At 40.5% G+C, this 14,276-nt stretch overlaps 1 protein-coding gene across 2 annotated transcripts in view; it reads right to left on the minus strand.

Moving 5' to 3' along the window:
- Positions 1-14,276, minus strand: part of SULT6B1 (sulfotransferase family 6B member 1) — a 44,668-nt gene that overhangs the window by 6,276 nt on the left and 24,116 nt on the right. The window contains exons 3-7 of one of the 2 annotated variants that reach the window (XM_032239326.1): positions 12,321-12,426; positions 11,234-11,346; positions 6,813-6,902; positions 5,778-5,904; positions 1,145-1,239 (exon numbers count right to left, since the gene is read on the minus strand). In XM_032239326.1, the coding sequence (XP_032095217.1) occupies positions 1,145-1,239; positions 5,778-5,904; positions 6,813-6,902; positions 11,234-11,346; positions 12,321-12,405 (510 nt within the window). In that variant the 5' untranslated portion in view covers positions 12,406-12,426. Of the gene's footprint in view, positions 1-1,144; positions 1,240-5,777; positions 5,905-6,812; positions 6,903-11,233; positions 11,347-12,320; positions 12,550-14,276 lie in introns of those variants that run through there. The other variant, XM_032239325.1, reaches the window with a different exon arrangement.

Consider the following 14,276-nt stretch of genomic DNA (forward strand, 5'->3'; position numbering starts at 1 on the left):
CTGGAGTGCAATGGCGCAATCTCGGCTCACCGCAACCTCCGCCTCCTAGGTTCAGGCAGTTCTCCTGCCTCAGCCTCCTGAGTAGCTGGGATTACAGGCACGCACCACCATGCCCAGCTAATTTTTTGTAGTTTTAGTAGAGATGGGGTTTCACCATGTTGACCAGGATGGTCTCGATCTCTTGACCTCGTGATCCACCTGCCTTGGCCTCCCAAAGTGCTGGGATTACAGGCGTGAGCCACTGCGCCCGGCCTAATTTTTTTTTTTTTTTTTTTTTTGAGATGGAGTCGATCTGTAGCCCAGGCTGGAGTGCAATGGCCTGATCTTGGCTCACTGCAACCTCCACCTCCTGAGTTCAAGCAATTCTTGTGCCTCAGCCTCCGAGGAGCTGGTATTACAGGCATCTGCCACTGTGCCTGGCTAACGTTTGTATTTTTAGTAGAGATGGGATTTCACCATCTTGACCAGGCTGGTCTTGAACTCCTGTCCTTGTGATCGACCCGCCTGGGCTTCCCAAGTGCTGGGATTCCAGGCGTTAGCCACCACGCCCAGTGCCTCCCAGCATTTTAAATTTTCTTTCACCAGCTATGCTGCTTCCTTTTTTCTCACAAACTATATACATTTTAAAATTTATTGTGTTTATTATGTATCATTCTTTCTTTCCACTTTCTCCAACTAGCATGCAACCTATTCCAGGGCATCGATCTCTGTCTGGTCTATTCACTGATGTATCACCAGGGCCTAATCAGTGAGCAATCACTCACTAGATATTTGTTACATCAATAAACAATTTTTAAAAAAATAACCTAACTGGATAAGTTAGTCCACAACCAAATGTAAGTTCAATTAAATCAACTGAGACCTACCTATTTTTTTCATTGCAAATTTGAGCTATCCATCATAAAGGAAAAATAAAGTAGTCACTTTTAGTGGTAAGTTGCTAAGCATTATTTTATTTCTGTTAAATAAACACCCTAAGCATGTATGCATGGTTTGATATTCCTTTTCCAGCGCTGTACCATATATCTGGAATATTTTTAAAAATTGAACACCGTATTTGTTCATATAATCAGACATTATAAATAAGTGCTCTATGTTGTAGTTTACAATAAATATTGCTCTAAAATATCAATAATAATCTCACCTCTTTCAGGTCTTCGTATAATATGAACTTAACATTGTCGTCATCAAGATGTTTGTTCCAATTAATTGCAAAATCAAAATAGCTTCCCCAAGAAACTGAAAACACAGGGGGGAATACTTTAAGAAATTTTGAATAACTGAGGTTAAAATGATAATTTATGCTATAAAATATAAACTATACATATGTGTATATGCTTGTGATATATTTATGTTATTATAAGTCCTGGCCACCAAAAAGCTGACATAAATCAGTCCCATTGTCTAAATTTCTATTCATTTTTGTACCTTTTGGAACATTGTTCATAAATAATACAAAATTCAGCACGTTATAAAAGTGATTTATAAAAACTATGAGACATTCATGAATACTCAGGTGGATAAAAACATTCAGAAATAGTGAATGACACATGAAAGCTGACAGAGATAATTCCAGAAATAAATTAGCAAGATATTTTCTGGACTATCATTGTTCAATAAAAATACATAATTTTTAATATATATAATTTTAAAAAGCAAAAGAGACAAATGAAATTAATTTTAATGTTTTACTCCACTTAACCCAATTTATCAAAGATATTATTCCATCACGTAATCAACTAAAATCTATGAGTGAAACATTACATTTTTTAAATAGTCTAAACCTTCAAAAGCCACTGAGTATTAGACATATACTGAGAATCTCAATTTGGATGCTGAATTTTGCTGGAGAGGATGTGGAGAAATAGGAACACTTTTACACTGTTGGTGGGAGTATAAATTAGTTCAACCATTGTGGAAGACAGTGTGGCGATTCCTCAAGGACCTAGAAATAGAAATTCCATTTGACCCAGCAATCCCTTTACTGGGTATATATCCAAAGGATTATAAATCGTTCTACTATAAGGACACGTGCACACGAATGTTCATTACAGCATTGTTTACAATAGCAAAGACCTGGAACCAACCCAAATGCCCATCGATGATAGACTGGACAGGGAAAATGTGGCACATATACACCATGGAATATTATGCAGCCATCAAAAACAATGAGTTCATGTCCTTTGTAGGGACATGGATGAACCTGGAAACCATCATTCTCAGCAAACTGACAGAAGAGCAGAAGATCAAACACCGCATGTTCTCACTCATAGGCGGGTGTTGAACAATGAGAACACATGGACACAGGGAGGGGAGCACTACACACTGGGGTCAGCTGGTGGGAAATAAGGGAGGGACGGTGGGGGGTGGGGAGTTGGGGAGAGATAGCAAGGGGAGAGATGCCAGATGTAGGTGATGGGGAGGAAGGCAGCAAATCACACTGCCACGTGTGTACTTATGCAACAATCTTGCATGTTCTTCATATGTACCCCAAAACCTAAAATGCAATAAAATAAATGGAAAAAAAAAACACTTGATGTATATTTAGATTCAATAAAACTTATAATTTAAAAAGTATATTCACATACCCAATTTATTACAAACTTACTTAAGTTTTCCAGTAACTGAATTGTATATCCATTTAAAAATTTGAATTGAAAAATTTTTAAATGAAAAATTTAGTTGCTTAGTTGCACCAGTCCCATTTCAAGTGCTCAGTTGTCACATATGGCTGGTGGCCACCACATTGAGCAATGCAGATCTAGACAATGATCAGCTGTGCTGTTTACTGGCTGTGTGACTTTGAGCAACTCCCTAAAACTCTCTGTACCTTAGATTCCTCATCTGTAAAATAAGACATTATAAGACTTAAATGAATTAACACACATCAAATGCTAAAAACAGTGCCTGCTTCATAGTATCACTCAATAGCCTCTTTTTTTCTTTTTTTTGAGGCAGAGTCTTGCTATGTTGCCCAGGTTGGAGTACAGTGGCGCGATCTTTGCTCACTGCAAGCTCTACTTCCTGGGTTCAAACAATTTTCCTGTCTCATTCTCCTGAGTAGCTGGGACTACAGGCACATGCCATCATGCCTGGTTGATTTTCATATTTTTAGTAGAGACAGGGTTTCACCATACTGGTCAGGCTGGTCTTGAACTCCTGACCTCAGGTGATCCACTCACTTTGGCCTCCCAAAGTGCTGGGATTACAGGTGTGAGTCACCACGCCTGGCCTCAATAGCCATTACTATTGTTATTACTGTTATCAATAATATCATAATTATTATCATGATCATCATTATCATGAAGCCCTTGCTTTGAGCCAGGCAGTTTTATGTGTTTTATTTGCTGCTGCAAGTACTGTAAGTTACCTACCCATTATCTAATACATTCTTTTTGTTGCTAATCAAACCCTGATTATTTGGGTCTAAGCTGATCATGAGAATTCTGTTTCTCCATTTCCTGCCTTCCTTAGAGCGGTAACTGGCCACATGAAATGGTTCTGCCCAGTAAGACACAAGTAAGAGTCTACTGGAAGATTTCTGGCAAAACTATTGCTGTGTGGAACTAAGGAACTGTGGGAAGTAGAAAAGTTCCTGTTCAAAGTTTCCTTTCTTGTTAAAGAATAAATCCTTCTTGCTTTTTGCTAATAACTCTTTGTTAAGCTCTTTCCTATGTAGCTGTTAGATATGCTTATAGGCACGTAGTATATTCTATGTTCTTGTACTTTAACGTAGATATCTGTGCTGGATGTGCTCACAGGTATGTCTCAGTTCGCAGTCTATACCCCTTCCTTATTTAAACTTCTCTATTGCTATTACCTGTTTAGAAAAGTTTTAAGTTATTAGCCAATCAGGTTTTAGTTTAGATTGTGAGGTCTGGCTCTAACCAACGGAGATCAGACATAGCAGTGAGGACAACCCCAAGTGCGTAAGGGATAAATATGTCTGCCTTTCCTTTGTTCATTGTACTCTTGTGGCAAAATAGCTAGTGAGGGTACCCTTCCTGCAGGAAGTAAAAATTGTTTTGCTGAGAGATCCTTTGTTTTCGTTTTTGTTTTGTTTTTTTTCTCTTTTTGGTAGAAACACTGAAAACCAGATCCTTTGTCTCAGTGCTGATTTTTCTTTGTAGCACCGAGCATCTGCTTCCAATAGGAACACATTTGGCTGCTGCTATCCTTCCTCCTTTTTCATGACCTAAAGGTGATGACTGGAAGGATAGTAGGCAATTTCAGGGTATGTTGTGAAAAGTACGACAGAGAGGCCAAGGAAATATCAGAGGTACAGGCCAGAGATCCCAGGAACCAGCCACTTACCTTCAGACTTCCTCTTAAATGAAAAAAACAAACTTCTCCAAGGATGGATAGGGAAACAAAGAGTCCCTAAAATAGATTGTCCCACTGATGACAAGTTTCTTACCATCATTTGCAATAACACGGAGAGAGGACATTATGTTAACCGAAATAAGCCAGACTCAAAATGGAGCCTGGGCAATATAGGGAGGCTCCATCTCTACAAAAAGAAAAAAAAAAAAATCAGCTGGGCATGGTGGTACATGACTGTGGTCCCAGCTGCTTAGGAAACTGAGGATCATTTGAGCCCAGAAGGTCAAGGCTGCAGTGAGCCACACCGCTGCACTCCATCCTGGGTGACAGAGTGAAACCTTGTCTCAAAAATAAATAAATAAATAAATAAATAAATAAAGAGAAGAATACCGCATGATCTCACTTATATGTTGAATCTTTTAAAAGTCAAATACGTAATAGAGAGTAGGATGGCGGTTACAGGGGTGCGGGAGGGGAGGAAATGGGAAGATGTAAGTCAAAACGTACAAACTTGCTGTTATGTAGTTATGAATTCATCAGTTATGAGTGTCTTGAGATGTAATGTACAGCATGGAGATGACAGTTAATGATATTGTATTTTATACTACATAATATTTGTTAAAAGAGTAGATTTTAGGTGCTCTAACTAAACACAAAAAAGGTAATTGTGTGACATGATGAATATGTTAATTTGCTTGATTGTATTAATCATTTCATTATGTATATGTTGAAACATCATGTTGTACACCTTAAATATATACAGCAAAAAATAAATTTTTAAAAAAGTAGTCCTGTGAACTGACAACAGCTTCTCCTTTAGGGTCACTGGGCTTTAATATCCCATCTAATACACTGTAGAGACTCAAGGGAGCACTAATAAAAGAAATCAGTTACTGGTCTCTGGCCACTATACCCATGGATGTAGAGTCACTGCCACTTACAAGCATTGGCAAGTGATTTAGCTTTTTTTTTTTGAGACAGAGTTTCACTCTTGTCGCCCAGGCTGGAGTGCAATGGTGCCATATCTGCTCACTGCAACCTCTGCCTACTGGATTCAAGCGATTCTCCTGCCTCAGCCTCCTAAATAGCTGGGATTACAGGCATAAGCGACCACGTCCAGCTAATTTTTGTATTTTTAGTAGAGACGGGGTTTTTCACCATGTTGGCCAGGATGGTCTCGATCTCTTGACCTCATGATCCACCTGCCTTGTCCTCCCAAAGTGCTGGGATTACAGGCGTGAGCTACCATACCCAGCCCCAAATTAGTTTTTAAAACAGTAATGCATTGAATTGTTGGATACCCAGAGCTAATGGTGCTATCTCAGTTCATTCAAATGTAACTTTTTGGGTCCCAGATCTACCTAAATCTTCTTCCTTTACCCTAAAACACATTTGGGTTTTCACATGTATGTGGTCATCTGTTCAAGTAAGAATTCTTTTACCAATAGCCATACCTTGTCCTTTCATGAACTGTCTGAAGAATTCATCCCAAGAGCCATAGCTTGGAATATCAGGGACATCGTTATGGAAATGGAAAAAAGATACTGCTGTGTCTTTAGGGTTTCGAAATATCACCAATATCTAGGGAATAAAAACTGAGTTAATTTACTTAGGCCTATGTTTTGAAATTTGGAAAATTGAAAGGGTGAGCAACATCATTGTGTCTACTCGTGTATCACATAATTGTGTTAATATATATAGAGAGAATGACAGTAGGAAATTGAGGAACAGGAGGTGGCTGATGGGGAAATTTGGGGAAAGGAGAGAGAGAAAGAAGAAAAAGACTGGTATTGTAGCAGAGGATTCTTGCTAATGAATTTAGGTAATAAGATGCATAGAAGATGTAAAAGGGAAAAAAAGAGCAAGCTCACTAGGATAATTACAAGAGTATGATCTGAAAGCTTAAACTCCCAAATAAAAATTACAAACAATGTTAGGGATGACAAAAATAATGTTTAGAGTTGGTAGGAGAAGATTAAAAATGACAAAGCACACTCTCTGGGTATGATGTTTATGGGTGAGTGATGAAGCAGAATGTCTGAATTCCTATAACTGTCTTCTCTGATAAGAAAAGCGTTCCTTTGGGCTGGGTGTGGTGGCTCACACCTGTAATCCCAGCACTTTGGGAGGCTGAAGCAGGTGGATAACCTGAGATTAGGAGTTTGAGGCGAGCCTGACTAACATGGTGAAATCCCATCTCTACTAAAAATACAAAAATTAGCTGGGCATGGTGGCGTGTGTCTGTAATATCAGTTAGTCAGGAGGCTGAGGCAGGAGAATTGCTTGAGCCCAGGAGTCGGAGGTTGCAGTGAGCCCAGATGGCACCATGGCACTCCAGCCTGGGAGACAGGAGTGAGACTCTGTCTCAAAAAAAAAAAAAATGTGTTCCTTTGGATGAGTAGCGTGAAATAACCACTGTAAAGAGCAGACTGAAATTGAAGAGAATGTAAAGAGATTTCAAATAATTATCACTAGGAAAGGACACTCACCTTGGCTTTATTCTTGAAGATAGATCCAGGTAATTTGTCATAGTGGAGGTGAGTTGCCAAAATCCTTGGTGATGGAAAGTCTTCCATTCTCTTAAAAATATATACAAAAAGGTGAAAGTGTGTGTGTGTGTGTGTGTGTGTGTGTGTGTGTGTGTGTAATCACTCATCAAACTCATTGCAAGTTTGGTATCTAAATAATAGTTTCTAGCACTACTGTCACTGTATCTTCTACTCTTCCAATATTTCTTTCTTTTCTTTTCTTTCTTTCTTTCTTTTTTTTTTTTTTTTTTTTTTGAGACAGAGTCTCACTTTGTCTCTCAGGCTGGAGTGCAGTGGTGCGATCTTGGCTCACTGCCACCTATGCCCCCTGGGTTCCAGCGATTCTCCTGCCTCAGCCTCCCAAGTAGGTGGGATTACAGGTATCTGCCACCACGCAGGGCTAGTTTTTGTATTTTTAGTAGAGACAGGGTTTTGACATGTTGGCCAGGCTGGTCTTGAACTCCTAACCTCAGCTGATCCACCCACCTCAGCCTCCCAAAGTGCTGGGATTACAGGCGTGAGCCACCATACCCAGCCAATTTTCTTTAATTTATATTTTCTTACTTTGTGGAGATGAGGAATGAAGAATAATAAATAAACAAATAATTAAAATATTCTTGAATTTCTTAGTTGTACCCTGCTTACCATTTCCCAATCGTTTTTGTATTTTTTTTTAAATCACCTTCTCCCACAATTATATCAAATCCATTTTGTTCAAGACAGCTCATAATTTGAAATCTATACTTTCATTTAATTTGGATCTCTTCTATATTCAAGGTCTTTAACAGAAATAGCCAAGTCTTTCCACAGTTTCTGCAAATCCATTTTTAGCATCTAAATCTTTCTGTTTAACCAACTATAAAACTCTAGGCAATAAAATATCTCAGTGGAACCTGAAAGCACAGAGTCCTTAAATGTCTGAGAAATGTTTTATGAGAGAAATTCTTGTCAGTGTATGGACTAAAGTGATTGATTCTTTTTCTGTAATCTATTTCTATAGATAATTTTGAAGATAAAATTATCAATTTGATCTGCTAGGATTAAGGGTTTTCACTTATAATCAGATCATTAGTATATGTTATGCAGGGAAGTAAGGCTTCAATATTTTTTTGGAGACAGGGTTTTGCTCTTCTTGCCCAGGCTGGAGTGCAATGGCGCAATCTTGGCTCACAGCAACCTCTGCCTCCTGGGTTCAAGTTATTCTCCTGCCTCAGCTTCCCAAGTAGCTGGGATTATAGGCGCATGCTACCATGCCTGGCTAATTTTGTATTTTTAGTAGAGATGAGGTTTCTCCATGTTGGTCAGGCTGGTCTCAAACTCCTGACCTCAGGTGATCCACCCGTCTCAGCCTCCCCAAATGCTGGGATTACAGGTGTGAGCCACTGCACCCAGCACCATCTTCAACTTTTTTTTCTTTTTTTCTCTCCTAGTTTGTCTGCTTCTCGTGATTCCCGGCTTCAAGTTTTTAGTCCCACATCTGTAGAGGTCACTCACTGGTTGGTTGCTGCTACAATATAAATTCTCATTGCAAGTGATACAAGGATATTCAGATGTTTGTAGCCAATTGTTCTATAAAAACTTGGTGGAGATCCCAACTCAAGCAAGGGGGCAAAAAATGAAATTTTGAAAATAAAACACAATTTAAGTGCATGCTATGGGCCTAAGTGGTGACTAGCAGTATAAAATCTGATTTACATCGAATTGCACCTTTAAACATTTGAAGCATTTTCATACTCATTCGCAACAATCCTCTCAAGATATTCTAACCCCCATTTTAGAGATTAAAAACAGGCTTTGAGGTTTTAAGCACTTTGTGCAAAATTGCACAGGTGGTTATTTTCAGATTAAGTAATAGAGTGTGGTGGCCACTAAGCTGCACAGCCAAAAATCATGTACAGACACATGAGAAATTGTAAAGTTACTAAGAAGATTAGAAAAGCACCCAACGGAAAAACGGAAGTCAACTGTAACAAAATTAGATAGCTATATAATATATGCTACTATGTTCATTAAAATGTGTAATAAAGCCCAAAAGTAAGCAAAGAGTAGATACCTTTTTAAAAAAAAAAAAAAAAAAAAACAGAGTCTTGCTCTGTCGCCAGGCGCCAGGCTGGAGTACAGTGGTGCAATCTCGGCTCACTGCAATCTCTGCCTCCTGGGTTCAAGCAATTCTGCCTCAGCCTCCCTAGTAGCTGGGACTATAGGCGCATGCTATAGTCCCACGCCCAGCTAATTTTTGTATTTTTTAGTAGAGACAGGGGTTTCACCATGTTGGCCAGGATGGTCTTGATCTCTTGACCTCATGATCCGCCCACCTCGGCCTCCCAAAGTGCTGGGATTACAGGTGTGAGACACCGCGCCCAGCTGACTAGATACCTTATTTAAGGAAAAATATGTATTCCAGAAAAGTTCTCTGTAAAGCAAATAATTGTTAAGTGAAGTTCATTTCACTGATTTCCATTTAAAAATAAAAGACATATTGGCCGGCGGCAATGGCTCATGCAGGTAATCCCAGCACTTTGGGAGGCCGAGGCGGGTGGATCACTTGAGGTCAGGAGTTTGAGAGTAGCCTGTCCAATGTGATGAAACCCCATCTCTACTAAAAATACAAAAAATTAGCCAGGTGTGGTGGCACACGCTTGTAATCCCAGCTACTTGGGAGACTGAGGTAAGAGAATTGTTTGAACCCAGGAGGTGGAGGTTGCAGTGAGTCGAGATCACACCACTGCCCTCCAGCCTGGGTGCTCTGTCTCAAAAAGAAAGAAGAAAAATTGAAAGCTGGATAAATATTGGCATCATTTCTAAAGATGATTTTAAGCACTCTCCTTAGAAAGAGGTTATGCAAAGGCCTGGACAGGAGAAGTCTATGGGCCTTTTCCTTTCTTTCCTACCTAGGACAAAGCTTCTTATTGCCCCTGCTGGCCCATCCTATGTCGGTGTTCCTGGGCCAGTCTTGGCTGAGCCTTCATCAGGTTTGCTTTGGTACAAGTGACCCTCCCAGGTCCTTTGTTGCCATCCAGATCCAGGACTCAGCACTCACCCTGAAACCACCCTCTCTGAGTCTCCGAACACCTATCTCCTTTACCAGGTATATTCCTGCTACTTTGGACTAATCCATGGAAATGAGCTTCCTTCCACCTAGATTCCAACTTTCAAGTTTGTATTTGGCATCATGCCAGTGTCTCAGTCACCTTCCAGATACTGTTACCTAAGTCCCAATCCAGTGGTTTTATGTAGTAGCTGAGTTCTGTCTGCCCGTTGGGAGTTTTGAAAGTTTTACTGAGACTGTGGCTCCCCCTTGAATTCAGCCTTCCCTTCCCCGCTGCATTCTGGCATGTCTAGGAGTGGGGAGGGGCTGTCTTCCTTGTTCTTGCTCTGTGCAAGCACTGAAGTCCTGAGGCAGACCCTCCTCCCACTCCTTTCTTGCATTCCCTGGGCAGGGAGTAGAACATCCTGCCTCACACCCAAGTTCCAGTTGTGACTTGCAGTGTAAAATCTGGGAAGGTGAGTAATAACAGCTAGAGCGACCTGTTATCCCCTTCATACACATCAGTGACTTAACTCTCTTAGCTAATGCTTGACTCCTTCCCATCCCTTACACACACGCAAATCATAACTGAGACAGGTAAATCAAAAATCACGTCTGGCTCATGCCCATAATCTTAGCACTTGGAGAGGACAAGGCAAGAGGATCACTGGAGCCCAGAAGTTCACTACCAGCCTGGGCAACAAAAGGAAACCCTGTCTCTGCAAAAAAAAAAATTTTTTTTTACGTTAGCCAGGTGTACTGGCACGTGACTGTAGTCCCACCTACTCAGGAGGGTGAAGCAGGAGGACCACTTGAGCCCAGGAGGTTGAGGCTGCAGTGAGCCATGATCATACCACTCACTGCACTACAACCTGGGCAATGAAGTGAGACTCCATTTCAAAAAAAAATCATGCCTTACTAGAAAAAGACTGGTGATTCCTATTAGCATCCTGCACAGGTTCGTGTCTTCAGAGATGAGGCCTTTCTGTTCATTTCCTGAGGTTTCTCAGTTTACTTTTCCCCTACTTAAAATAAAAAGAACAAAAACAGGCTGCCTATACAGTACAGTTGTTAAGAGCTCAAATTAGAAAGCTTGGGTTCAAATCTTGGCTCCATCATTTATTAGTTCCTTGACCTTCGGCAAGTCCCTAGCAGTTCTCTTTTGTGAAACTGTAGTAAGGGTATTTTGCGATAGAATGAGCTAATACCTGAAAAGTGCTGAGGATATGACAAGCACACAGTAGATTGCAATAATTATTAGTATTGCACTTTAAACTGAAAACTAAGGAATCTCCAAACTGGAAGAAATATTTCTGTGATAATTTGCCATAAGGTTAAAGGCTATTGTACTAACCTGATATTTTTCTGAATCTCCACATTCAAGAACTGGGAATTCTGGATATTCATACTTCTTTTTAGAAACAGCAAATATTAATTCACTGACAATGTGGAGAATCCAGTTTGAACCTATCAGAAAAATTAGAGAATAAAAGCTCATTACGATGTCTTGATATAACAAAAGCATGTTACTTTAGCATATACATGATAAAAATTAAAATCTACAACCATTCTCTGATGTGTATATTTAGTTCTTCTGTATTTGCAATAACTTGGGCTATGGAAAGAAATGGTTTGATGGAAAACAGCATTTACCTATATTAATATAAAATTCAACTTATTTCTCAGGTGTTTCCTTTAACAAGGGACAATACTTCTTTTTGGATCCAGAATATGTTTCTTATAGAACACTGTTATGTTATAGAAATTGTTTATTATAAGTTAAACATATTATTTTACATTAAATCAATACATATTTTCTACAGGAATCTATAACTTTAATTTTTGAAAACACAGCATCAGCTAAGAAAAAAGAAAAAAATATTAAATGAGGTTAGCTTTAACAAACAACAGTAGAAAGAATTCAAAGCAGATGGTAGAAAGCAGGATAATTTAGATTCTTCATGTCTTATTTTCCATTAATGAATGATCTTTGTAACGTGATTTGAGAAACTGAAGGAGTAATATTTGATCCTGAAAAATAATTTATTACATGAAAATCATCAATGTAAATTATAGAAGTGGCCGTGCTTTAGTCCAGTCAGAAATCAAGACAAAATTGTTGCTACTGTCACTCCTCCTTGCCAACTGGACTTTCCCACGTTCATGCTCCTCCCTTCCAGGCCTGCCATCCATCCCCTTCCGCCATCCATCCTCCATCATGGCCTTTCCACACAGAGCTCTTCCTCCAGACCCTGGGGTTTTAAAATCTAGCAGTTCTATTTACTGATTTTACAACCTCGGTACTTAACCACAGTGGCCCTCCTCACTGATGCTCTGCCAGATTCTTGCAATGAGGAACCGCCTTCATCCCACCTGTCTCACACCCTCCCCAACCTACTCACTATGAGAAGTGTACTTGGAGGAAAAGCCTTGTTATTTACCACACTTTGGATAAGATGCTACCACGATGTCATCATATCTGGTTTCGAAGGTCTCCAGCGCTTGGAAAGTTTCTGAGGTGCACATGGTGATGGGGTAAGGAATCCCCTGATAGGTGAAAAATAAGTGAGAAAGTGCAGTTTCTTTAGATTTTTCTAAAGCTTCATCAATGTACTCAATAAATTTGGACTTATTGGCCATGGTGGCTCCCTGCTAATGAACCTGCTCTGTGGCTGTCCACAGGTAGTGATTGCTTTTAATGGGGTTATGCAGGGGCTGGAATAAAGGGCTCCTCCCAGTCACATGAAAAAAACTATCATTTAATTCTCGTCCACCTCCCCCCCCACTTTTGCATATCCTCCTGGCAAAAGCTAAACCACAGGTGCAAAACAGGCTAAGGATCAGGGAATTACTCCCAGTGTTGATTACATGACCATTTAGGCAACCTGCCCAGTGAAAGTAAGAATGGAATCTCCTAATAGAAGAATATATATATTAAATGTCTAATAATAGGCATTTAATCAGGCATGAAATTTTTCTTTTTTTTTTTTTTGTCCCCTCCCCTCCACCTCTCCACCTTTTCGGCATGCAATTTTTCTACTAGAAATTCACAAAATGAAACCTCAGTTCTCTCCTGGGTTCATAGATTTCCACACACATCCTATGTGGTGTGACAAGGAATCAGTGGGATTGTGAGGTAATTTGGTGGGGTGGAAAAGAGACCAGATTTGGGGGCAGTCTTGGGCACTGTGGCTTACTGGCTCAATAGATTTACAAGTCTAAAGACCTGAGTTTGAACCTTGACTCTACCATTTACTGGTTGTGTTACTCTGAGCTAATGATAAGATATCTCTAAAAGTTTATGTAAAATTGTTAATAGTGGAAATGTATCTGAGTTACCCCGTATGGGTCCGCAGCAACCTCATTTCTTGCCTTTTTAGAAGAAAGAACTGGCTGAGAGCATAAGGCAGAAAAAGAGACTGAGCCAAGTTTCAGAGCAGGAGTGGAAGTTTATTAAAAAGCTTTAGAGCAGGAAAGACAGGAAAGCACACTTAGAAGAGATCCAAGTGGGCTACTTGAAGAACAAATGCAATGTTTAACCTTAATCCTAGGACTTTATATTGCTGGCCCACTTCCAGCATCTGACACCCCTTTCCCATGATTCTTCCCTTAGGGTGGGCTGCCCTCCTTACCTTCGGGAAGTGAGCGTGTGCAGTGTGTTTAGGAAGCTGTACGCATGCCCATCTGAGGCTTTCTTCCCTTTTCCAGTGTAGTGCCCCCAGAAGGTCATACTATGTCATTGTGTCTCTTAATGCACATGCTGGGAAGTTGCTTTTCCCTGGTATCTGTATTCAATTAACGAAGTACGACAGGTGTGGACCACCAGAAAATGGCCTCTCCCTGGAGCTCCCTGCCAATCACCCAACATTTCTGGTGGGGGAGAGCCCTCTCCTGCCTCCAATCATGCCTAAGTACCTGTAACAAAATGGGAATTGTGACATTTGCTCTTCTTCTTTTTTTTTTTTGAGATGGAGTCTTGCTCTGTTGCCCAGGCTGGAGGGCAGTGATGCCATCCCGGCTCACTGCAACCTCCACCTCCTGGATTCAAGCTATTCTCCTGCCCCAGCCTCCCAAGTAGCTGGGATTACAGGCATGTGCCACCACGCCTGGCTAATTTTTTTTTTTTTTTTGAGATGGAGTTTCGCTCTTGTTACCCAGGCTGGAGTGCAATGGCGCGATCTCAGCTCACCACAACCTCCGCCTCCTGGGTTCAGGCAATTCTCCTGCCTCAGCCTCCTGAGTAGCTGGGATTACAGGCATGTGCCACCATGCCCAGCTGATTTTTTGTATTTTTAGTAGAGACGGGGTTTCACCATGTTGACCAGGATGGTCTCGATCTCTTGACCTCGTGATCCACCCGCCTCGGCCTCCTAAAGTGCTGGGAGTATAGGTGTGAG

This window comes from Sapajus apella, unplaced genomic scaffold, assembly GCF_009761245.1.
Source record: "Sapajus apella isolate SASKATOON/1434 unplaced genomic scaffold, GSC_monkey_1.0 scaffold44, whole genome shotgun sequence".
NCBI classification, from domain to species: Eukaryota; Metazoa; Chordata; class Mammalia; order Primates; family Cebidae; genus Sapajus; species Sapajus apella.